The sequence below is a fragment of the Thalassophryne amazonica genome, chromosome 20 (genome assembly GCF_902500255.1).
Source record: "Thalassophryne amazonica chromosome 20, fThaAma1.1, whole genome shotgun sequence".
NCBI lineage: Eukaryota > Metazoa > Chordata > Actinopteri > Batrachoidiformes > Batrachoididae > Thalassophryne > Thalassophryne amazonica.
Genome location: NC_047122.1, coordinates 33,967,148 through 33,993,980, shown reverse-complemented (window position 1 = coordinate 33,993,980; position 26,833 = coordinate 33,967,148). Strand labels below are relative to the sequence as shown.

General features: G+C 41.3%; 1 protein-coding gene across 2 annotated transcripts in view; it reads right to left on the bottom strand.

The window, feature by feature from the left end:
- prrc2a (proline-rich coiled-coil 2A) overlaps window positions 1-26,833 on the bottom strand; it is a 69,876-nt gene that overhangs the window by 10,080 nt on the left and 32,963 nt on the right. For both annotated transcript variants that reach the window (XM_034160949.1, XM_034160948.1), the window contains exons 3-14: window positions 26,126-26,303; window positions 18,814-18,910; window positions 18,615-18,696; window positions 18,368-18,511; window positions 18,008-18,249; window positions 16,180-16,268; window positions 15,847-15,989; window positions 13,997-14,099; window positions 13,685-13,871; window positions 8,766-9,318; window positions 8,316-8,572; window positions 2,015-2,300 (exon numbers count right to left, since the gene is read on the bottom strand). In XM_034160949.1, coding sequence (XP_034016840.1) covers window positions 2,015-2,300; window positions 8,316-8,572; window positions 8,766-9,318; window positions 13,685-13,871; window positions 13,997-14,099; window positions 15,847-15,989; window positions 16,180-16,268; window positions 18,008-18,249; window positions 18,368-18,511; window positions 18,615-18,696; window positions 18,814-18,910; window positions 26,126-26,303 — 2,361 coding nt within the window. The remainder of the gene's footprint in view (window positions 1-2,014; window positions 2,301-8,315; window positions 8,573-8,765; window positions 9,319-13,684; window positions 13,872-13,996; window positions 14,100-15,846; window positions 15,990-16,179; window positions 16,269-18,007; window positions 18,250-18,367; window positions 18,512-18,614; window positions 18,697-18,813; window positions 18,911-26,125; window positions 26,304-26,833) is intronic.

The following is a 26,833-nucleotide window of genomic DNA, read 5'->3' as shown; positions in this document are numbered from 1 at the left end:
TCTTAATTCAGGTCAGGTTATACGATTGGTTGATTTAACTGTCCATTCATAACTTGGAGCTCAGAGTGCCTTTGTTTTTTTTTTTTTTTTCTCCTGCCCTTTCTGTGACACCCAATCACAGCTCTTCGAGGACTGTGTCATACCTAGCAATGGGGTCAACCCCGCCTCCCTAAAAAGATAAAAGCTTTTGTCCAATCCTTACTCAGGAATCTTTGGCTAAGATTCCTTGCCAGGAATTTTTAGGCTAAGTTATGAGCTGTTTGAGAGGGCTTTGAGCTGCTTCATGGATACTGGCCAAGACATTTAGCTAGGGATGGGTATTGATAAGATTTTATCAATATCGATGCCATTATCAATTCCGCTTATCAATCCGATTCCTTATCGATTCCCTTATCGATACCTCTTGTGAATTTTCTGTGTACTAAAAGTAGACTTTACAGGTTTTCTATGTCAACAATATTTTAAATTGGTCACTGGATCTCTGCACGTCAGCGCAGGACGTCTCGTTTTGGGAGGAAAAAAAAACGTTTTGATCGATTACAGTTTGTTTGTATTACAACATTTGGAAAGAGGTATCATTTGATTTAAACGGCATTTCGCTTTGAATTTTTTAATTCCGACTGGACTCCATCTTTCTAATTTGACTCAGCAGGGAGCCGCGCAGCGTTTGGAGCTGTGTGAACAAGACGGAGGATGATTCTCATTTCTTTCTTGCAACAAAACAGGAGTCCCAGTTAGTGACTTTAATCCGCACAAAAAGTGACTCACGATTGACATATTAAGGGATGAAAGTGGTGAAAAACAAACCCAAAATTACCCTCCCAACACCACCCGCACAAAAGTGTTTGAATTCTAGAAGCTCAAAGATGCAATCTGGGACTATTTCAGACAAACTGCAGTGAGTGCATCATCCATTTTGGTGAGAAAAAAAAACTCAATTTTCCTTATTCAAATTCATTCCAGTAGTATTCTGCTCTTACTAGGATGCAGCAGTTTTGTAGCTTGGCATATAGTTCTGGAGGAAATCACTGAAGAAATTCATAAAATGAGAATATGGTTTGACAGAAACAAATTGTCATTAAACTTAAAACAGGGATGAAGTGGAGGTGTGCGAGTCACTGGGTGTTCACAGGAAACAGTTATTTATTTCTATATTTATTTATTTATTTTAATTTAGTTGGTTTTATATTTTCTGTTGTATTATGTTCATCACATTCTTATAATCTCTTTCTCTAAAATTGTATTGTAGCGTTATTAGTTATAATTACTATTATTGCTGTTGTTGCTATTATTAATATATGAATACAGATAAATTTTAAAAAATTACAATTTGACTCTTACGACAAAAGAACACTGAGCCATTAATTATTATACAGAAAACAAATGCACACAAAGGTGCGAATAGCTTAATGCTAACTCTAACATTGAAAACGCTATAGACATGCTAATGCGTTAGCATTGGTCCCTTTTTTTTAAGTTATAAAATACATCAACTGTTTTAAAACACCATAACAGGTCGGTGTAATGTAAAAAAGGTAAATATTACTCACAGACATATGCTCTTTAGGGTTTTAGCGGAGAAAAATTAAGATAAAGCGAAATAAATCAATGAATTGATCTGCGAATCACTGCTTCGATTGGTTCAAGGTTCAAAGCACAGCCGCGCTGCAGAAAAGTTGATTACAGACCCGCTGCAGGGTCTGTAATCAATGTAGAGAAATGATCATTTTCCTGACAACCACTCCAAAAAACAACGGCCACTCTGAAGGACCGATAAGGGAATCGTTAAGCAAAAAGGTTATTGATGTCGGTGGATCGAATAATTTCTTAACGACACCCGAAAGGAACCAGTTCTCAATACCCACCCCTACATTTAGTCGATTAAAACCTGACTAAATAAAAGTTTTATGTGAATGACTAAAACTAATGAGAACATTTGACACAAAACTAAATTAAAACAGGTGACAAATGAACACTATTGTAACCTCTCAGTGACAAAGCCACATCCACTCACCAGAGGGGTGCATTCCCGCTGAATAGAACTCCATAGGAGGAGGGCGGCCTTGCATCATGCGAGGATCCATATACGGCATCATCATCCAGCGAGGGTCAAAATTCATTGGCAGAGGTGGAGGCCGAACCATACTGCTAGGTTGATACAGGGAACCACCTTGCTTGGGTCCTGGCCCCGGCTGAGGTGTGGAACCAGGTGAAGGACCTTGTGGCTGGGGTGACAGCTGACTCTGAGATGCCTGACTGTGCTGCTGCTGCCACTGCTGCTGCTGCTTCAGAAGCTGTTCCTGAAGAATGAGAGGAGGGAAGATGGGAAGATGCAAGATTGGGGGGGGCTATCCCGGCAGTCTTAGGGTATGAGGTAGGGTACATCCTGGACAGGACGTCAGTCTGTCGCAGAGCCACACATCGACAATAAAAAACATTCACACCAGCATGCACACCTATGGACAATTCTTTTTTAAAGTTTCCAATTCACCAAACTGCATGTTGTTGGATGGGGGAGGAAGCCAGTGCACCAAGAGGGAACCCATGCAAACACGAGGAGAACATACAAACTCCACACAGAAAGGTCACAGGAGGGAATCGATCCCATGACCTTCTTGCTGTGAGGCAGTAGCGCTAACCACTAAGCCAACGTGTTGCCCCTAAGTAACCAGTCTTAAATAAATGTTTTTTTCCAAATATCCTTTTGCCAAAATTAAATTTGTCCTAATACAACAGCTGCTATTATTCATTCATTCATTTTCTATACCCCACTTACTCCAATCAATGGTCACGGGGGAGCTGCTGCCTATCCCAGCACTCAGCGTGTGAGCTGCTATTATACTGATCATAATAAGCTGTAAAAATGATTGACATTCTGAATGGAAATATGTCTTAACTATTAGAATGAAATAGTTGGATCTGATCAGAAAAATTAAGGTGGTGCAATGCTTTTATAATTATCACATAAGACAGTAATAGCCATTCAAACATCCAATCATAGTAACATTACTAGGGGAGCTACAACCACTACCTTTGCACCCCCCCCCCCCCCCCCAGGACTAAACCAAACCAACTTTTTTAGGTTCCTTAGATGACCCCAAAACACAATCAGGATGTCCCCAAAAATAAAAACTAGCCTCAAGCCAGTTATCCAAGATGGTGTCCAAGATGGCCACCAAAAAAGGGTTTTTCACTAAAACACCTTTAAACAACATATAAACAACTTTAATATCACAGAGATTCAAAGGGAAGACCATTGCAGGTCACAGCAAACTCATTTGTGCCTAAACTAAATTCATTCATGGGTAGGGATGGGTATCGAGAACAAGTTCCTTTCGGGTATCGTTAAGAAATGATTCGATCCACCGACATCAATAAGCTTTGTGCTTAACGATTCTGTTATCGGTCCTTCAGAGTGGCCGTTGTTTTGGGGGGTGCTTGTCAGGAAAATGATCATTTCTCTACATTGATTACAGACCCTGCAGCGGGTCCGTAATCAACTTTTCTGCAGCGCGGCTTTGCTTTGAACCTTGAACCATTCGAAGCAGTGGTTTGCAGATTGAAGCAATTGCTTCGATCTATTGCTTCATTTATTTTCTTTCTTTCGCTTAATTTTCCCCCGCTAAAACCCTAAAGAGCATATGTCTGTGAGCATTATTTACCTTTTCTATGTTAAACCGACCTGTTATGGTCTTCTGAAACAGTTGATAGATGTATTTTATAACTTAAAAACGGAAGTGATGCTAACGTGTTAGCATGTCTATGGCATTTTCAATGTTAAAAGTTAGCATTAGCAGTTGCAGCTGTCATCACGTTCGGGTGCATTTGTTTTCAAATTGTAATATTTCTTAAACTTATTTTTGTTTATATATTAATAATCTAATGATTATTATATACAATTTTAGAGAAAGAGACAAAAAGAAAAAAGAATCTGAATAGAAACACAACAGAAAAAATAAAAGCAACTAACAATGAACATAAATAAATTAATAAATAAATACATACATACATACTGGAATGAATCTGAATGAGGAAAGTTGTTTTTTTTTTCTCTCACCTAAATGGATGCTACACTCACTCCAGTTTATCGTCCGGAATAGTCCCAGATTGCATTTCAGAGGTTCTAGAATTGAAACATTTTCGTGCGGGTGGTGTTGGGGGGTAATTTTGGGTTTCAGCTTTTTTTTGTTTTTCACCACTTTCATCCCTGAATATGTCAATCGTGAGTCACTTTTGTGTGGATTAAAGTTACTAACTGGGTCTCCTGTCTTGTTGCGAGAAAGAAACGAGAATCGTCCTCCGTTCTGTTCACACAGCTCCAAACGTTGCGCGGCTCTCTGCCGAGTCAAGTTAGAATGATAGAATCCAGTATGAATTAATAACTTCAAAGCGAAACACCGTTTTGTTTATTTTTATTTATGTCCAGAGATCAAGGATACAGTGACCAATGTCATATTTATTTACTTTAAGACTCAATGAAATACATAGAAAACCTGTAAAGCCTACTTTTAGTACAAAATTCACGAGGTATCGATAAGGAATCGGATCGATAAGCAGAATCGATAATGGCATCGATATCGATAAAATCTTATCAATACCCATCCCTATTCATGGGTTTAGGATTCAAAATGGCGTCCAAAATGGCCACCAATAGACCCTTATCATTAAAATACATAGTAGGGGGGGTAAAAACTCTGTAACAACTGTCCAGTAAAGAGACGGGGGAAGACAGGTGCACAGCACCGGACTGTTTCGATGGCCAGGCACAAAGAGCAGAAGATGTTGATTCATAAAGTGCGTGAAACACCAATCCCATTACAAAGTTCAGTCTAAGGTAGAGAAAGAGAAGGTGGTGTGATTCCACAGCTCTAAAATACAAACTTTCCTGCTTCAATTTGAGCAGTAAAAACAGAAAGTGGATATATTTTAAAATAAACTGCAGAGGGCAAAAAGAAATGCGTTCTATGCATCTAAATAACCAACTGATGGTTTTTAGAAATGCAAATAAACTTATACATATGTGCAATAGTGGGCACAATTCCTCTCCAGTAACCGCTAATTAGCAAAGCTAACTTTTTCATGAGCGGATTATGTTTTCAGCTAATTTTGAAAACCATCAGTGGATTAATTAGCTTCCGTTAAATTTAGTTCCGCTAACTTTCAGTCCGCAAACATTTCTTTGCAGGCATAGTAAGACCGAATGGTCAAAAATGTTTGCAAACCCTAAATCCAAACGTTAATTCTAGTCTGTTAGGTGCTTTGCAACAGCCAGGCTGCTGTAAGGAACTCTGCCCCTCCGCCATCCCTCAGCAGAAGGAGGCGGGCAGGGTGCCAGTGTGGCTGAAGTTAAAAAAAAAGAAAAAAAAAAAAGTCATTTACTTTCAACATGCAGCAGATTTTTCAATTTATTTTCATTTATATAGCACCAAATCACAACAGAGTGACCCTCTGCTTGGGCCATGCTACAGACACAAATTACAGAACAATTCACAAAATGAATATGCAGGAAACGCTGTTGGTGCACAGGAGAGGAGGGTCGCCAGCACGAATACCACACCCATCTCTGGATGGAGCTGCATCTTAAACAGAGATAAAAAACAGAATCAGGCATCACAAAGACAAGAAATACAGTATAATTTACCAGCATTAAACAACAAGAAAAACAGAGGAAATATTAAGGTGATCACCGGCCACTAGCCCTAAACTTCACTAAAACACGCAGAATTTAGATAAAGTTGAGGCCGCGGCACACTCCATTTCCTGATAAAATTAATTAAAAGAATAAAAAGCGTAAACAAAAACTATACCAGTATGCTGGCCATATGAAAGGGAAAATAAGTGCGTCTTAAGCCTGGACTTGAAAGTCTCCACAGAATCTGTTTTACTGACGCAGGGAGATCATTCCACAGAACAGGGGCATAATAAGAGAAAGCTCTACAACCTGCAGACTTCTTATTCACCCTAGGGACACAAAGTAGTCCTGCACCCAGAGAACGCAAAGCCCGGGCCGTTACGTAAGGTTTAATTAGGTCAACTAGGTAGGGAGGTGCCAGACCGTGAACAATTTTATAGACTAGTAGCAGAACCTTAAAATCTGATCTCAGTGGGACAGGAAGCCAGTGAAGAGATGCCAATGTGGGTGTAGTGTGGTCGAACTTTCTGCTTCGTGTCAAAATTCTGGCTGCAGCATTTTGAACCAATTGGAGAGCCCTAATGCTAGAATGCGGTAAACCAGAAAAAAGAACACTGCAGTAGTCCAATCTAGAAGAGATAAATGTACAGTAGTGTTCAGAATAATAGTAGTGCTATATGACTAAAAAGAGTAATCCAGGTTTTGAGTATATTTCTTATTGTTACATGGGAAACAAGGTACCAGTAGATTCAGTAGATTCTCACAAATCCAACAAGACCAAGCATTCATGATATGCACACTCTTAAGGCTATGAAATTGGGCTATTAGTAAAAAAAAAAAAAAAAAAAAGTAGAAAAGGGGGTGTTCACAACAATAGTAGCATCTGCTATTGATGCTACAAACTCAAAACTATTATGTTGAAACTGCTTTTTAGCAATCCTGTGAATCACTAAACTAGTATTTAGTTGTATAACCACTGTTTTTCATGATTTCTTCACATCTGTGAGGCATTAATGTTGTTGGTTTGGAACCAAGATTTTGCTTGTTTACTAGTGTGCTTGGGGTCACTGTCTTGTTGAAACACCCATTTCAAGGGCATGTCCTCTTCAGCATAAGGCAACATGACATCTTCAAGTATTTTGACATATCCAAACTGATCCATGATACCTGGTATGCGATATATAGGCCCAACACCATAGTAGGAGAAACATGCCCATATCATGATGCTTGCACCACCATGCTTCACTGTCTTCACTGTGAACTGTGGCTTGAATTCAGAGTTTGGGGGTCGTCTCACAAACTGTCTGCGGCCCTTGGACCCAAAAAGAACAATTTTACTCTCATCAGTCCACAAAATATTCCTCCATTTCTCTTTAGGCCAGTTGATGTGTTCTTTCGCAAATTGTAACCTCTTCTGCACGTCTTTTATTTAACAGAGTGACTTTGCAGGGGATCACTGCAAATAAATTAGCTTCACACAGGCGTCTTCTGTCACAGCACTTACAGGTAACTCCAGACTGTCTTTGATCATCCTGGAGCTGATCAATGGATGAGCCTTTGCCATTCTGGTTATTCTTCTATCCATTTTGATGGTTGTTTTCTGTTTTCTCCCACGCGTCTCTGGTTTTTTTGTCCATTTTAAAGCATCGGAGATCATTGTAGATGAACAGCCCACAATTTTTTGAACCTGTGTATACGTTTTCCCCTCTCCAATCAACTTTTTAATCAAACTACGCTGTTTTTCTGAACAATGTCTTGAACGTCCCATTTTTCTTAGGCTTTCAAAGAGAAAAGCATGTTCAACAGGTGCTGGCTTCATCCTTACATAGGGGACACCTGAATCACACCTGTTTGTTCCACAAAACTGACGAACTCACTGACTGAATGCCACACTACTATTATTGTGAACACCCCCTTTTCTACTTTTTTTTTTTTTTTTTTTTTTTTACTAATAGCCCAATTCCATAGCCTTAAGAGTGTGCATATCATGAATGCTTGGTCTTGTTGGATTTGTGAGAATCTACTGAACCTACTGGTACCTTGTTTCCCATGTAACAATACGAAATATACTCAAAACCTGGATTAATCTTACTCCCAGTAATCCCAAAATGATTTTCCAGCCTGTCAAGTAGAATATGATGATCCACGGTATCGAATGCAGCCCTGAGATCTAACTGCACCAGAACCGTGCATTGAATTTACTCGGAAGCCTCTGCGGCACTAAAAGTCATTGACAGTGTGCCAAGTCAGTACTGAAAGTTAGCGGACATTACAGTTACCTATAATGTCCGCTTTTTTTTTTTAAGGAGTTTATCGGTTTAGCGTTATAAAAGTTAACTTTTCAGTTCGTGGATTAGTGGTTATTGAAGCTAACGTTTTGGTTAGCTGTGCCCACCACTACATATGTGGATCATTTTTATTCCAGCCATGTAAAAAAATATCTGACTTATTTCCCCAATCAGAATAATTTAGTTCTTTTCAGATTCCATTCCGATGAGAATTCTTCAGGTAAACATTAACTACTGTAGTAAGAATGGATTATGACTTTACTGCATAATCATATCACTCCAACAGTTTCTAAGTGTTCAAAACTGAGTTACATGGTATTCATTTCATAATAATAAGTGTGTGCTTTACCATTAAGAAAACAAACAACAACACAAATGCAGGTACATATTCTAACCTGCTGTTGCCTCTGAAAACGAGGTGGCAGAGACTTCTGGTATTTTGAGTATCCCTGACCAGGAGGACCACTGACTTGACGTCCTGTTCCCATGCCCACATTTTCAATCTTCACAGGATCCGCTCCACCACCTCCCCCACTTCCAGTACGAATATGAGGATTAACCACTGCCTCTTCTTTAGTGTCCGTCATTAAAGTGACCTCCAACGCTGGCTGCTGAGGCTGTGACACAGTCGGCTGGACACACTGTTGGGGATCTGAACCAAAAAATATACAGAAAAAAAAAAAATAAGGGTGAACTGGGAACTTTTATTAAAGGTGAAGGTTTTATCTGAAGTGATATGTTAAGGTAATGAGTATTGAGGAAGCAGACTCCTAAATTGCAGCTACAAAAGCTATTGATGAAGCGAGAACAGCCAACACTAATCACGTGTACCTGGAAAAGCTCACCTGTGCTGGAGTCATGGCTGCTGTTGCTACTGGTTCGCTGCCCTTCACTGGCTCCAGGACCTGGTCCTGGCTGAATAGTCAGCACTGGGGGTTCCTCACTGTCCACACAGGGGGATGGTGGCTGGCTAATGTTGGGGGAGGAGGCAGAGGCAGATACAGATGGACTTGGGCTGCCTGCTGTGGCACCTGGAGAGTTCCCATCAAGATTGGGGGCTTTACTGTTGCTACTGCCACTCCCCACACTGCTGCTCTGCTGCTGTTGCTGCTTCTCATCTAGTCTCTTTAACTTTTCTGCACAAGCGGCACGCCTCTCCTCCTCCATTCTGCGTTCCTCCTCCTCACGGCGGCGGCGGGCTCGTTCCACAGCAGCAGAGATCTCAGAGGAGGACTGCTTCCTACGTTGCCGCCAAGTTTCATCCTCATCATCTGCTTGGGCCCCGTGAACCATTAAGCCAGCCTGGGAAGGATTATTAGACATTCCTGCTGCTCCCTGCTGCTGCGAGGCACCAGGCTTCCCTAAGACCAGGGATGAAATCTGGTTGTGGGGCCGGTCCTGTTAGAGTGTATTGAAAAAAGTATGTTGACATGCTATGAAGGTGTTCAACTCTTTAAAGAAGACCATTTTAATTTTATGAAGAAAAATATTCAACAAATTATTACATCAAGTGTAATACTCATGGGGAAAAAAGGTGAACTTAAAATTGACGATGGAGTCTCCACAAAACGTCTGTAGGCGGAGGATGGAATAATAATAAAGTAACTTGTCTATGAAGCCCTATCCAGATGTCTACCTGTCGGTAAAAGGAGTAGGACCCTTGTCCAAGGAGCGGCCCAGGTGGGGGGGAGGGCTGCTCCCGGGGACCACCCAATCCAAGCCTACGCCCCTGCATATAGGCAGATACAGTTAGCTGCGCTCCACCACAATAATGTCTCTACGCACAAAGAAATCAGTCCATAACTGTAATGTTATGATATAGTTACAGTTTATTAAATTCAGTTACGGGCAGTTGACAAGATCTGTCTCAGTGTTACTCTGCTTTATGTATGTGAGGGAGGGATGCAGATTAGGTCATCAGCAGCTTATAAGAGAGCTAGTATTCAGAATGACACTTCATGCAAATATTTAATTTACTTGGAAAATTCAGGGAATGGGAACACATGTAGATTTCTGCTAAACTGTCCTAGAGTTTGCATTCTAACTTTGTACGTAAAGTCTTGGAATATGTGTCTCACAGTGCTGCATCCATGAAACCGCCTTGAGTCCTGAAAGGCAACCATCCAGACAGACAACCAGTCTATCCCCAGCTCTTGAAAGTAACCATCTATCTGTTGCAGCCAGGTGAAGTGTGGGCATCCCCTTGGCCTTCTTTTGTCTCTGGGGTCCTCAACACTAAGCCACCTATATCCTAGATCTTGCATGGTGAAAAGTGCCACATGCCAAAAATGTTGCCGCTGACATTCCCTAAGCAATACTCCTCATCTTAGTCTCCCTACGTACCACTCATTTGCCACAAAATCATTCCAGCTGCACCCAAGGATCCTCCAATGAGACCTGGGACCACAGACATCCATCACCTTAGGTCACACGTTAACACCCAGATCTATCAACCATACATGAAGACAGCAAGCACCAGGACCTTAAAAACTTGGACCTTCATTCTTCTGCAAAGATGGTGATCAATTAATGGACTCCTCTGTCCAGTGACATCATGACTCAATAAGCTTTTCCCAGGCATCTCTCAATCTCAAAGGCCGAGGACCCAAAAACATGTATGGTACTGCTGAGCACCTCTATCATACTCAAGTCTGCTCTTGGTCTCAAGATCACTTTTTCCACTTACTCTGTCTTGTCTCAGATTTGAAAACAATTCTATATGATCTTGACTCTTTCTCAGGCAGAATTAATAAGTGTACAAAACAAATTAATTAATTCACACAGTGTTGACTGGCACTATATCTGACAGAGATCCCACAGCGCAGCTCTCTCTTAGATCCATTGGTGCCAGTGAGCCCCAAGAAGGAGGGAACAATCCACAGTTGTTAAATTTGGTTTTGTTGATCACAAAAACTTCATTTGCAGCACAATTTCACAAAGAAGCATAGTGCAGGATGTATGGTGCATCTGATAAGTATTCAGAGCGCTTCACTTTTTCCAATTTTATAGTAAGTACCTTCGGCTGCTCCCTTGTTTGCACTCGGGGTCGCCACAGCAAATCCAAGGTGGATCTGAATGTTGAATTGGCACAGGTTTTACGCCAGATGCCCTTCCTGACGCAACTCCACATTACATGGAGAAATTCCAAAATGGGTGAAATTGATATTTTTCCTCAAAATATTACACACAATATTCCATAATGACTATGTGAAAAAAGGTTTGTTTTGCAAATTTATTAAAAATAAACAAAAGTAAGCAATCATGCGCATATAAGTATTCACAGCCTTTGCCAAGAAGCTCAAAATTGAGCTCAGCTGTATCCTGTTTCCACTGATCATCCTTGAGATGTATCTACAGCTTAATTAAAGCCCAACTGGGGTAAATTCAGTTGACTGGACATGATTTGGAAAGACACACACCTGTCTACATATAAAGGTCCTACAGCTGACAGTGCATGTCAGAGCACAAACCAAGCATGAAGTCAAAAGGACTGTCTATAGACCTCCAAGACAGGACTGTCTCGAGACACAAACCTGGGGAAGGGTACAGAAACATTTCTGGTGCTTTGAAGGTCCCAATGAGCACACTAGCCTTCATTATCCATAAATGGAAGAAGGTCAAATACACCAGGACTCTTCCTAGAGCTGTCCGCCCGTCTAAACTGAGTGATGGTGGAAGAGGGGCCTTAGTCAGGGAGGTGACCAAGAATGATGGTGTCACTCTGTCAGAGCTCCAGCATTCCTCTGTGGAGAGAGGAGAACCTTCCAGAAGGACAACCATCTCTGCAACAATCCACCAATCAGGCCTGTATGGTAGAGTGGCCAGACAGAAGCCACTCCTTAGTAAAAGGCACATGCCAGTGTGCCCGGAGTTTGCCAAAACGTACCTGAAGGACTCTCAGACCATAGGAAACAAAATTCTCTGGACTGATGAGACAAAGATTGAACTCTCTGGTGTGAATATCAGGTGTCATGTTTGGAGGAAACCAAGCACCAACCCTACAGTGAAGCATGGTGATGGCAGCATCATGCTGTGGGGATGTTTTTCAGCACCAGGAACTGGGAGACTAGTCAGGATTGAGGGAAAGATGAATGTAGCAATGTACAGAGACATCCTGGATGAAAACCTGCTCCAGACCGCGCTTGACCTCAGACTGGGGCGCCGGTTCATTTTTCAACAGAACAATGACCCAAAGCACACAAAAATATCAAAGGAGTGACTTCAGGACAACTCTGTGAATGTCCTTGAGTGGTCCAGCCAGAGCCCAGACCTGAATCCAATTGAACATCTCTGGAGAGATCTGAAAATGGCTGTGCACGACGCTCCCCATCAAACCTTATGGAGCTTGAGAGGTGCTGCAAAGAAGAATGGACAAAACTACCCAAAGATAGGTGTGCCAAACATGTGGCATCATATTCAGGAAGAGTTGAGGCTATAATTGCCGCCAAAGGTGCATCAACAAAGTAGTGAGCAAAAGGGACTGAATACCTATGTAAATGTGACTTCTTAGTTTTTTAATAAATTTGCAAAAAATAAAAAAACAAAAACAAAAAAACTTTTTCCATGTTGTCATTATAGATAATGATGAATTTACTCCATTTTGGAATAAGGCTGTAACATAAAATGTGGAAAAAGTGAAGTGCTGTGATTACTTTCCAGATGTATGCTCTGTTATGTATTAATCACCAACAGGTCTGGTACCACCTTAAAGGAGACCTGCATTGAAAAAAATGCAGTCAGATTTTTTGAACAAAAAATTGCTTACATTTACACGAGATCCTTCTGAATGTAGTAAAGTAAATCTGCAAGCCCAGATCTGTCATTCAACGGAGAAATCTTCATTTGAAAATGACAAATTTACAGCTAACATTTAGCCCTCCGCAAATTGTCCCTCTCATCATGGACGCCGCCGAGACGTCAAGGACAAGACCCTCTCCCAGCATGCATTGCGCCAACTGTAATTTGTGGATTTACGTCAGTTTGCATCTGCACCTTTTGCTTGTCTTATACGGAAGGATCTACTTTTTTTAAAACTTCATATTGTCTTGCGGCACGTTTGGTGAGTACACATTTCTTTTATTTGTGCTTGAAAATTATTTTGGGGGACTTTTTCATACGCCCGTTTGATTGAGTGGTGTTGCAATGAAAATCTACTGTCTTTCGCCTCCGGTACCATCGCGGGATATGGAGGCGAGACCCGCAAAGAATCCCAGTCATTAAAAATATATAAACCTCTCTCAGCGTCCATGGAGCTCTGGGGCTCCGATTGCCGAGACGTGCGGTGCTATGGATTTTGCAGCAAGAAGTCTGTCCTTGCAGCAACAGGTGTACCGGCCGCTTCGCATTAAAACAGCGAGCGTAATCTCAGGACTTGTGCCAAGTGTGCTGCAGCTCCATTCAGTAGACAGAGAGGTGATGCCGGCTGCAAAGCAGACAAGGGCGGTGTGAGTGGCCCGCGTCGGCGGTTAACGAGCTCGTTAACGAGCCCACAAACTTAATAAGCGCGTCGTCTTGTCCCTGACGTCATGGAAATGATACGGCTGTACAAACTGTTTTCACAGAGGGCTAAATTTTAGCTGCAAATTTGTCATTTTTAAACGAAGATTTCTCCGCTGAAACAAATTTGGGCTTACAGATTTACTTTACTGCATTCACAAGGGTCTTATAAATACATATCAGCTATTTCTTTCTGAAATCTGACCACATTTATTTCAATGCAGGTCTACTTTAAATTTCCACTTGTACATCCAAAGAAAACCCTTACCTGGTAGTTAGGCGACGCTCCCTGGCTATTCCAATTACTGTCCCCCTCCTCGACCCATCCTGGCTTGCTAGCAGGAGGTTGGGGACCATTGTCAGCATTAGAAGGAGGGGTATGCCGAGCATCACTGCCGCTGTCTGATGCTCGAGAACGAGGAGCTGCAGGGGAGCCATCCTGGGTCCGCTGCTCACTGGGAACACAACAGTTAATATTTACAAGCATTATGTATACACACAAATCAAACAATTTCAGCATATCAAAGAGTGTAGCTGTGGTTTTGCTGATCACAACTTGAAAATTCTTCAAATCACACACAGAGTGTCACTCTTGTTCTCGGTCCTCTCCTCTTCCCCCTCTTCATCTCCTTCATCATCGCTGAACTTCAACTTTGCGGAGTAATCAATCTCCTCATGTGCTCCTGTTAGAACAAAAAAAAAAAAGAAAAAAGAAAAAAAAAAGACTTCAGCAACACATTAAAACTTGTTTCTATTTCGGCTGATATGTTTTTTTTTTTGGTACAGAGAGAGTTATAGATTATCGATAATATGTCCTACTAATCAAGGAGATCAATATCAGATATACTGTTACATTAAACGTGAACATTTTATCATAAAAAAATTAAAGAAATGTAAACTCCAACACAAAAATTTGTTTAAATAATTTCAAACATATTTAACCAAGTACTGGACCACAGAATTTTCTTAAATTAGGTTTTGAAAAAACAAAAGTGTAAGGAGCTCCAGCAATTTATTGAGCATGGCCATGTATAAATTGACTCAAGTGCAGCAATCATTAATCAAACACAGAAATTATGTTGCCCCACCCACAGCCATTGCAAACCATTCCACTGATTATCTTCATCACTGTGGTCAATTTTCGAAACCAGTACTCAATCTGCATTGTATTTTAAGTTTAGCTTAAACTGCAGCCTGGCATCAAAATATCTGAGCAGCCACATATATCTGCAGTTCTGGGTTCATTCAAGTATGCTGCGCACAGCCACACAGAGCAATATATGATTTGTAATGTAGTTATTTTACCATCATGCCAGCAAAATTAAATAACTGACACCTTTTACTGGAATATCAATGATTGGGAAAGAAGTCATAGACACGGAAAATCTGAATTTTAAAAATTATTTCAGTGATTGAAAAAAGTTACACTTGACTGCAGCCTGGTTACAAGAACTGAAGTGCTATTCAGTTTTACCGAAGGCTTACAGAGTTCTGTGACCCACAGGATCTGGATTATAAAAATAGCAAAGGAAACACAGATGGTGACATTTTGAAGTTTATACATTATAAAATATTCAAAAGGAGGTGTGCTTTGGAGGTACAGCTAATGGTCATATCAGCAAGTAATGAGACAGTTAAATAAAAACAAATGAATGCCCACTGTCAAAAAATGATGTCCAATAAACGGTCATTGAAGAACAGCTTTAGAGTGTGCATTAAAAGGTAGGCGCTGCAACACCGCTACCTTAACATGTGGCAGCTCCACACTATGTTAAAAAAAGAAAGGAAAAAGAAAACCCTTCTCTCCTGCTCCACTTTGCTCACATGGCCTGGATATTTTAAATAAATAAACAAACTGCCTATGATTTGTTAAATATTGCACAAATACAATACAAAATGAAAATGACTGATGTAGCAGAATTACAGGATTATATTCATTATTGGTGTCAGACATTATATCTGCAGCGATAATACAACACCCAATAATTCATGCTATCTCCAGATTATGAGGTTGCCCGCTGCTTTCTATGCAGGCACTGGTCGAGTAGGATCTATAACTCGACCAAAAAAACTCCCAAGCGTTTGAGTGATGAAGACATATCTGATACACAAAAGCAGTGTTTAGTTCACACTCCTGTGCAGGTGAGCATCGGAGGTTAAAACACAACAGGCTTGTCAAAAGTGTGCGTGTCCACTAATTGATCATCCATTTCTCAGAGTGATACAAAAATTTAAAATAATAATAAAAAATGATCAATTATGTTGATAAATTGGGTAGCCCACCCAAGTAAAGTCTATGTGTGGCAAACCCTGGTGGCAAATATGGGCTATAACAACAATTAATTCATTTGACAGAAATCTTGCACTCATGGAAATGTAGCTCAACCAGATTTAAGTGATATGTGGATGGAGTTATGAATGTTTCTTGACCTGCCCAGCCCTCATCTCCATCATGGTCCAGCTCATCGAGCTCTTTCAGGTCATCCTGCTTCAGGATAGAGGGCCGCTTCACCACCTCTCCACATGCGTCACGTGGGCCACCAGGAGGCTTGATGTCAGGACCATGTGAAAACCTCAAGTAGATTAAGTCAGAAATAGATTAGAATAAATTATAATGTACAAGCAAAAGTCATTTAACTTGAAATTAATCTCGGATAAGTGTGAGTCTTCAACCACTACAAAGGGACAGCAAAGTAATATGTCAAAAGGTAGCTCCATAAAAGCTTCAAGGCATTTTTAAACCAATCATAGCTATTAATATACCTTGGAGCAGGACCCTCTGCAGGTGGCGGGTACCTGTAGGGCCCCTGAGGGCCATAGGCGGCCGGGAAGGGCAGATACGGCGGATACATCTAGAAGAGAGGATACAACAAATATGTGTATAAATGTGACAGTATTAAAATGAGCTCTGGAAATGTGCTGAATATACTAACCTTTATATATATATATATATATATATATATATATATATATATATATATATATATATATATTTGAACATCCTGCGATTTTGCACGTTCTCCCACTTAGAAATCATGGAGGGGTCTGAAATTTTCATCTTAGGTGCATGTCCGCTGTGAGAGACATAATCTAATAAATAAATAAATAAATAAAAAAACCCGGAAACCACAATGTATGATTTTTTTAATAATTAATTTGAAAGTTACTGCTGCAAATATTTGAACACCTGCCAACCAGCAAGAATTCTGGATCACACAGACCTGTTAATTTTTCTTTAAGAAGCCCTCCTATTCTGCACTCTTCACCTGTATTAATTGCACCTGTTTGAACTTGTTACCTGTATAAAAGACACCTGTTCACACACTCAATCAATCACACTCCAACCTGTCCACCAGAGCCAAGACCAAAGAGCTGTCTAAGGACACCAGGGACAAAACTGTAGACCTGCACAAGGCTGGGATGACTACAGGACAACAGGCAAGCAGCTTGGTAGAAGACAACAACTGTTATGATTATTTATTAGAAAGTGGAAGAAACACAAGATGATTGTCAATCTTCCTCGGTCTGGGATTCCATGCAAGATCTCACTTTGTGGGGTAAGGATGATTCTGAGAAAGCTCAGAACTACACAGGAGGACCTGGTCAATGACCTGAAGAGAGCTGGGACCACAGTCACAAAGATTACATTAGTAACACATGATGTTGTCATGGTTTAAAATCCTGCAGGGCATCAAGGTCCCCCTGCTCAAGCCAGCACATGTCCAGGCCTGTTTGAAGTTCACCAGTGACCAGAGTCATGTAGTCAGATGAGACCAGAATAGAGCTTTTTGGAAATCAACTCCACTTACCATGTTTAGAGGATGAGAACAACCCCAAGAAAACCATCCCAACCGTGAAGCATGGGGGTGGAAACATCATACTCTGGGGGTGCTCTTCTGCAAAGGGGACAGGACGACTGCACCGTCTTGAAGGGAGGATGGATGGGGTCATGTATTGCGAGATTTTGGCAAACAACCTCCTGCCCTCAGTAAGAGCATTGAAGATGGGTCATGGCTGGGTCTTCCAGCATGACAATGACCCCAAACACACAGCCAGGGCAACTAAGGAGGGGCTCCGTATGAAGCATTTCAAGGTCCTGGAGTGGCCTGGCCAGTCTCCAGAACTGAACTCAATAGAAAATCTTTGGAGGGAGCTGAAACTCCAAACCTGAAAGATCTAGAGAAGATCTGTACGGAGTGGACCAAAATCCCTGCTGCAGTGTGTGAAAACCTACAGGAAACGTTTGACGTCTGTAATTGCAAATAAAGGCTACTGTACCAAATATTAACATTGATTTTCACAGGTGTTCAAATACTTATTTGCAGCAGTAACATACAAATAAATAATTTAAAAAAATCATACATTGTGATTTTCTGATTTTTTTTTTTTTTTTTTTTTTTTTTTTTAAGATTATGTCTCTAACAGTGGACATGCACCTAAGATGAAAATTTCAGACCCCCCCGTGATTTCTAAGTGGGAGAACTTGCAAAATCACAGGGTGTTCAAATACTTATTTTACTCACTGTATATAAAAAATAAAGCTTACATTATTTAGAAGGAAACCATACACCAAACAATAAAGAAAACTTACGAAGGGAGGCATGATGCCACGATATGGAGGGAACCCAGGCCCCACAGGAGGCTGGGGCAAGGGCAAGGCGGGGCTGCCTGTGGGAGGGTTCCTAGGTGGCCCGTGTGACTGGGAGTTCTGAGGTGGGACCCCAGCTACCCCATCCATCACTATAACCCCAACACTGCCACCCTCCGTTGCTCCCTCCCCCAGTATGGTGGGAGCCAGGGCTCGGCCCCCACCGTCCCGCCAACTTGTAACGTCTGAGGATAGCAAACACAGGTAGGCAGTGTTGGAATCAGTAAAATTTTCTTAACTCACTGCAGCCAACTCATTTAACAGAGTAATTAACCAATTATTGGAGAACTGGGCAATAGTTACTCTGGGGGCGGAGGCTTGGTCCGGGCCCATACCACTGATCTGCAGTGGCCTGTTCTCTGCCAGCTTTGTCCTGGTCTCCAGCCGCCTGCAGGGTGGGAAATTCCTCGCGAGAGAATGGCGACAGTAGGTTTGATCCCTTTCCACCTATGAAAACACAAACACAAGGAGAAAAGGAATTTTCAGAGGGGCACGTGTAATAAGAACCCTGATGCATAAAAACACATGCAACACAAATATGAATATTCACCATCTCCTTGTGACCCATGTGTAACACTGGCTTGTGCCCAGGACCTTACCCCTACGGCCTGGGTGGAAACCGGAGCCACAGCCTGAATTAGGGGAAACAAACCAAGATATTTCAATTATAGGCACTCCAGTGGTTCAAACATAATTCTATGCAAAAAGATTTTGCATGAAATGTTTGTGGCAAGCCTGACTGTAAGCACCTCTGAAGCTGGTGGGGTTCTCGGGCACGTCGGTACAGGTATCTGTGAAACCACAGGTTGCTGCGATTCCGGCTGCGGTGCTGATAATGCATCGGTACTGAGAGATTAAATTAAAATAAGAAGACAGATTTAAGACAAGGAGTGGGCAGATATTTTGGAGTTGGCTTTTAATCTCGTTGTACATCGTATAATGACAATAAAAGGCATTCTATTCTATTAAAGATTGTTAACCGAGCAAGCGAGGTTAATAATTTGTTTATTATATGGCTATTTTACACACACACACACACACACACACACACACACACACACACACACACACACACACACACACACACACACACACACACACACACACACACACACACACACACACACACACACACTTATAGTATCGCCCGAATAATGAAAGCTGCCGACAGTTTTGGGCTCGTAGTCAGACCTGTTCGCTTCACCTCCATAAAGAACTTGCTTAAAAGATGGTCAGGTTAGCTGGTAAGCTTACAATCTGTGTGCTTTTCCAATGCTCTTTAGATATTTATGGGGTATGTTCATGTCCAACTTTGTTTTTCTAATCACGTTTTTAGCTTTCTAGGTTTGTAACGAATGTGATACGCTATCTTGACCGATTGTCATGGTAACGGTCTGATATGGGAAAATATCAGAGCGTACGTAGCACCATAATCATATAATAAAACCAGATACAAACAAATGTGTCAACTGTCACATTATCCGGAAAGTATTCACAGAATGTCACTTTTTCCACATTTTGTTATGTTACAGCCTTATTCCAAAATAGAGTAAATTAATTGTTTTCCCTCAAAATTCTACTCACAACACCCCATAACAACAACATGAAAAAAGTCACATGCACCCAAGCATTCACACCCTTTGCTCAATACTTTGTTGATGCACCTTTCGCCGCAATTACAGCCTTAAGTCTTCTTGAATTAGACCTGAATAATTTCTGTCACCAAAGTGACATAATTCATGGATTCATAATTCATTTTATTGTGTAAAAATAATGCATACAAAAATGTATATAAAGACAGATGGTGACAATAAAAGTTGCAATAACACAATTTTTAAAACTTGGTGGTTTTTGTGTTATAAGACAAATCATGGTTTATTTTAAAATGTTAACACTGGATGAAGAGACCACTTCTCATGCTAAACTATTCCATATTACAATTGCTCGATTGCTAAAGAATTTTTTTTTCTTAAGTCTGGGTCACACCGAATAATAAGCCATGAATAATGAGCCACGCATGGATGTGTCAGCGATTATTCAAAGAATGACCCACGTTTTCATCTATCACATATCCGCTATGAAGGTGCTTCTATGTGCCTCTCTGCACCCCGCATGTGCCACGTAGCAGCCTCTAGTGAGCCACGACCGACCTGTCATTAGAGCCTAGAATGGCTCGCATCAGCCACACTAAGCCACGGAGCGCCGTGACAACACACCAATTTGGCGCACGTTTAGGCATGGGTTTGGTCCAAACCTCCAGCCCTCCCACACCTGGTCCCTTTAAAGTGTGGGTTTTCAATTCACAGCAGCATTTAAAGATGTCACATTTTTGAAATGCAGTCCAAAAATAGATGATCCAGTACAGTCCTGCGGTTGTGCGCTGTGCGCCAGGCTGCTGTCCACCTGTAATGCACCAGACCAGCTAGAACCAAACCAAGGGTTCCTGGACAGCCACCTCTGTGCTCCTCACTGGCTCTGTGGCTCGCTGGCTTTATATCTTCTGCAGCTTTCTTTTAACTTTATGTTTCTCCATTTATTTCTGCAAAATCACTGTTTTGCGCACACGCTGCTGTCCATTCATGGGCAGCCGCCTCTGTGCTCCTTCTCACTAGCTTCCTTTCCATCTGTGGCTTGCTGGCTTCATTTTTTTCCCTGGCTTTAAACACAGTCATCCCCCCACCCCCCATCCCACTTTTAACTTTGTGTTCGTCCGTTTATTTCTGCAAAATTGCTCTTTTGCGCGTGGTGCCATTCTGCCTAAATGCTCGTTTGAGGCGTGATGAGTCACTGCCTCAGTACGCAGTGCACACATACAGTGGAGCTCATGTGAACCATTAACAAGATATTAAATCAACCACAGACATACCTTAACAGCTAGGAACTGTTTTATCAAGCCATAAAAACATAAAAAAAAAACCTTAAGCTGTTCAAAATACATTCCACATGGAGGAGGAAAAAGAGGGAATAAGCGTCTAGATGAAACAGTCGTCTGTGATTCCAGAAGCGATTAGAGGTGTTTTCAGCATCCAAGGTTTAGCAGAAAATGATTAATCTGCTACAGAATAATTATTTTATATGGCAAAGGCTATACGCCCAACCGTTGGGCAGATAAGTCATACATTGAACATTACACGCCCAACCGTTGGGCAGATAAATATAATGTCTTATCTTATTCGCCCAACCGTGATCTTGTATTTGACGTTTTGTGCATCTAAGCTACACCACTTTTTAAGGCTCTATTGTGGCGTATGTTTGACACATTTAACGGCGCCGTCTTTAATTACTGCGAAAACACCGCAATGGATCAAAACAGACAAACTTCATAAGCATTTTGAACGGAAACCTGTTAATGACGACAAAACAGTTTGTGAACAAAATGCTGCTTGTTGGCTGTAAGATGGTGTTAGTTTGACACAGTTCCTTGGGTGTGATGAGCCAAACAGAACCGCTTTAGATCACAGCTCCTCCGTGGGGTGCGAACCCTCCCGCAGCCGGCGACAAAACCGCCTTTTTCCCCCCTGCGTTGAAACCAGAAGTGAGCTTACAAGCGCGCTCATTGGTCGGTTGTGGTTGGGCATATATGCTCGCGAATTTACTTTATTGACCCAACGGTTGGGTGTATAACCACTCCGATTTTATATACAGCGTCCGGCGCACAGAGCAGGTGGCACTGTGTGAGCAAGAGGGCAGCCGCTCCAAAAATAGCCTCTCAGGTCCTGCGTAACTGCCAGGTGCACAGATAATGGGCTTTTAGCAGCCTCGTAAGCACCACGCAAATGTCTCTAAGTCGTCGCAGTAACTCGTACACAAACTGTGCCACGCTGTTTTTGCTCAATTTTGAACTTCTTGAAATTAGCACCACGCTCAGAGAGCAGCCTCGTTAACTGAAGATAATGCCTCTAAGAGCCACGAAACTCCCACGATAGTTAAAGAAACCCTCTCTTAGCAAAGAAAACATGCTGCTTGGCTCATTATTCATCCTTCATTATTCGGTGGGGCCCAGGCTTTAAATTCAACCTGGACATTTGTACTTCAAGGCTCAGTTCATGGCCTCAGGCCAGCATACTGTCTCATTTGAAAGAAATCTGCAAAATTCACATTTACAACCAAATTCCAATGAAGTTGGGACATTGTGTAAAATGTAAATAAAAACAGAATACAATGATTTGCAAATCCTCTTCAACTTATATTCAACTGAATACACCACAAAGACAAGATAAATATAAAAAAAGATATTTAATGTTCAAACTGATAAACTTTATTATTTTGTGGAAATATTTTTATCTTTATCCTTATCTTTTTCCAAGTATTTCTCAAGGTATGGTGGCCAGACTCGGACACAATATTCAAGATGGGGATGAACAAAGGTCTTGCACAAGAGAAGAAATGACTTTATCAATAAATGAGAATGCCCTTTTTTATCATGCCTAGAATTCTATTTGCTTTGGATGCTGAGACAACAACATGCCTAGAAAAGGACATTCAAAATCAAGACAGTCTCTAAATTGTTTTCATTCATAACATGTTTTTTTCTTCCCCATATGAAGAACTCTACAATTCTGTTTTGTTAAAACCAAGTAACCACTCCTCTGACCAAGCAAAAAGATTAAGTCTTTTTGGAGATCCTCCCCATCGACAAGTGAAAGAATGGGATGGTACACCTTGGTATTGGCAAAGGTTTTACAGCTCGATCTTATTGCACATGGCAAATCATTAATAAATAACAAGAACAATATAGCCCAATGACTGATCTGTGAGAGACTCCGCTAACCTGCATCCAAGAAGACTCAACTCTGTTCATACAGACCCGCTGCTCTCTATGACTTAGAAAATCTTCTATCCAATTGCAAAGTTTCCCCCCAATATGTACATCCGTAAATTATGTATCAGTCTTGCACTATGCACAAAATTAAATGCTTTTTTGAAATCGAGATACAAGACATCAAAGGGCATGCCTTCGTCATACAGCTTTGTCCATTCTTCTAAAGTAACAAGCAAATTTGTGAGGCAAGATCTTCCCCTTCGAAAACCATGTTGTTCGTTTGAAAGTACTTTTTCAAGAAAAATCACAAGTTTGTCCCTGACAGGTTTCTCACACAATTTGCAGACCTGCGAGGTCAGGCTCACTGGCCTATCGCTGCCTGTGCCTGCCTTGTCCCCCTTCTTAAAGATGGGGGTGACATTAGCTCGCTTCCATATATCTGGAAGTTTACAGGGCTGTCGTAGAATGTAATACAGGGGTAAATAAATGGCCACGGCCGACTTCCTAAGAACTTGACGGTGGATTTCGTCTGAACTTGGTCTGAAACGATTATTCAAGTAACTCAAATAATTCGATTACAAAAAATGTTTGAGGCAAATTCTGTGCCTCGTAGCCCCATTTAACATAGTACATATGCCAAGCCCATGTGTGGCACTGTGATGTCCCCAGAAAAAAAAAAAAAAAAAAAAAAAAAAAAAAAAAAACAGAAGACTAGAGCATGCCCGTAAGCCGTGTAAGAGCTAATCAATGTAGCACCAAAAGCTACAGCTTTCCAACGTGACACACAGAATAAAATAAAGCGTTTTAAGAGAAAGATGGGCCACGCTGATCATCTGAAATAGACCTACTGCGCATTTAAAGCAAAGCAGTGTGTTTGTCTATTAAAAAAAACAAACAAATAAACACACACACACACACACACACACACACAAAAAAAAAAAAAAAACACGGTCCGCTCTACGTGGGGAGTAACTATTGACCCATTGGCCGGGTACCCACAGTCAAAGGTTGCTATTCGCCCAGCGGCTGGCTGCTGTCTCTCTCTGCCCAGTGTGAGGGGCTCAGCACTCCCCTCACACCAGGCAAATCACAGTTCCGTCCCAAGCCACACTTACAGTCTCTGAAAGAAGATCCTCTCAGCAGTAATCCACTCTTTCTTCTGTGTTTTGCTCAGACTCGCAGCAAGTGTTTCACTTTTTAATTTTTGCTTTTTTGGGCAACATACAATGCTTCACAAACATGGTAAATACAACAAAAAAAACAGTGACTGCGAGGCTTGGTATGCAATCGGTATGCAATCATTATTATCCAGTCTTACTGAGAAGTATGTGATGTCATTTTGTTTTTTTCTGAATACACCACGGGTTACAAAGAGGCGGAGATGGAAATATATTCATCACAAAATACAAGAATTTGATTTGAAAACCAATTTAAAGCCATATTACATTTGGAGATCAAAAACAACCCAGATTGATGACGTATACTGGAGTAAGCCATTAAGTGGACACAGGTGGAGAGACCTGCAGGCAGCACCTGAGGTTACTTACCCGAGGTCACTTTTACGACTAAAAACAGCTCTGAATGTGTGTGCATTTTTCAGACGCTGTATGACTTATTTTATTTTTATCGGCAACATCAGGACTCATACAAAAATAAAGAATTTGAATGCAATGATTCATAATCTGGTATATAATTTTTTTAAAAGATAGTGTTTATTGGAGTGCGATATGCCCTTTAAGTACATTTGCTATACAGCTTTGTTACAGCCTCATTTGTGGTAAAAAAAAAAAGAAAAAAAAAGTGAGGACACAGTGACTATATGCAACACACCCAGGACTAGGGTTGGGTATCGAAACGCGGTGCCAATAGAGCACCGGTTCCGACGTAAATGGTAGTAACAAGACCGAATAAGAATGAAAATTTCGGTGCCTCATTTCGGTGCCTGACGTTTTTTTTTTTTCATGAGCCGAAAGGGGGCGACCGACCACGGTGTTCCGGCGTCAACCTGCGTGACGTCAGCGCCGCATTAGCTGATGAGAACTGATAGCGAGAGGATCAATAAAAATGCCGAAGGCGAAATGCTCCAAAGTTTGGCTTCATTTCACACCCAAGGGCAACGACTCTGCGACGGGCCACAGATGTCATAAAACAATTGCATGTAAGGGAGGTAACACATCAAATTTGATGAAGCATCTGGCCAGTCACGGAGTTGATTTGAAAGCTGAACAATGCACGGTGTTTGATAAACTGCGCGACGTTTCACGGCCCAGCACTTCGGCAGCAGGAGCTGCAGGGCAAATTGAAGAAAGTCCCACTCCCAGCCCTACGGGTGTGGCGTTGCACATCACTGATGATGACGATGACAGCAGCCGTTCCTCTTCAGGTAAGTTTAGTTTAATGCCAACCACAAATCTTGATTATTAAGTGTCTTAGGTTAGCATTAGCAAGTACTGTTGCATTTTAACAGCGTGTGTCTAACGCCTGGCTATGTATTTTTTAAAAGTACCGGTTCGAGAACCGTTTAAGCACCGGTATCGTTTAAAAAATACAGAGTAGGCACCGGTATCGGATAAAACCAAACCGATACCCAACTCTACCCAGGACAAGAAGCATTTAGCAAAAATCTCTGGCCAAATCTGGTCAAAGTTTTTAACGTCCAAATCTTAAAAAACAAAACTAAACAGTTACGTGACGGACCACTTGTTTGGGCCCCAAAAGAACATTTCTTTTATCATCACTGTCTGTAAGAATGTTAGAGGTTCAACTGATGGCTCCGCTGAAAGCAGACTCATTCTGTATTTTCATAAAGAGCTAAAAAAGGATGAATTGAGTTTATTTGTCTAGTCTCACAGCTGAAAACCACCAGTATTTTCATTTTAATAAGTACTACTGGTGGAGCGCACATGTGCACATTCTTGTTTTAATTTTTCTGACGCAAATGGAAAGTGTGTTAGTGCAGTACAGCCAGCATGTACTTGCATCGCGATGAGGTGAACACAAACGCAAATCAGAAGCAGCAGATGCGAGTCTGAACTTTTTTTAGTTTGAAACCACACAGGCGATTTTAGCAGGTGGGATAGATTCAGTGAATAACAGCCATACACATGCAAATATGGCTGAGCTTTTAAAAAATGTACTGGAAATAAATTAATTATGGATCATTACAAATACTTTGAATTAAAAAGTAACAAGTAGTCACATATGAGAAAAAAAAAAATCCTGTGAAGAAGAAGAAAAAAGATGCATGGATAATGGTTTTATAATTGTAATTGACCCGAACAGTCCCACCCGTAACTTGCCTCTTTGGGTCTGCTGGTTCCTGTTTGCTTGCCCATCCTGTGCCGTCTTTGGGAACGAGCGAGACGTTGGGATCGTTGCCTTTGTTCTCTGCCTTCAAACTGGGCAGGTTGGCAGGAGGGGGCATACGCCGTGCGGAAGCAACTTTACCAAGAGACTGCAAGCCATGGCGAGGGGGAACTGACATGGGAAAGAGAAAGGAGATCATCAGCATTGAGAGACCAATGAAACCTGACATCAGTCAGCCCTGCTAAATAAAAGGGGAGCCCCAACTATAATCAGTTTTTATTCAGTTTCACCCACTAGAGTAAAAGCAGGTCAAAGTGATTTATACCACCATGTTATTACCTCCGCCAAGGAGGTTATGTTTTCGGTCGCGTTTGTTTGTCTGTCTGTTTGTCAGCAGGATAACTCAAAACGTTTTGAACGGATTTTGATGAAATTTTGTGGAGTGGTTGGAAATTACAAGAGGAACAAGTGATTCAATTTTAGTGGTGATCCGGATCACAATTCGGATCCAGGAATTTTTTAAAGGATTCTTCACCATTGGGGGATGGGGGAATTTTGACATTCTAGTTTCTAACTCCACAAAAACAAGGCAGAAAGGCTTGAAAAAAAAAAATTAGGGTGGTTCCGGTGACGTCACCACACCGAATGGCAGCCTAAAGTAACCTCTCCACAACGAATTATTAATCTCGCCTCATATCATT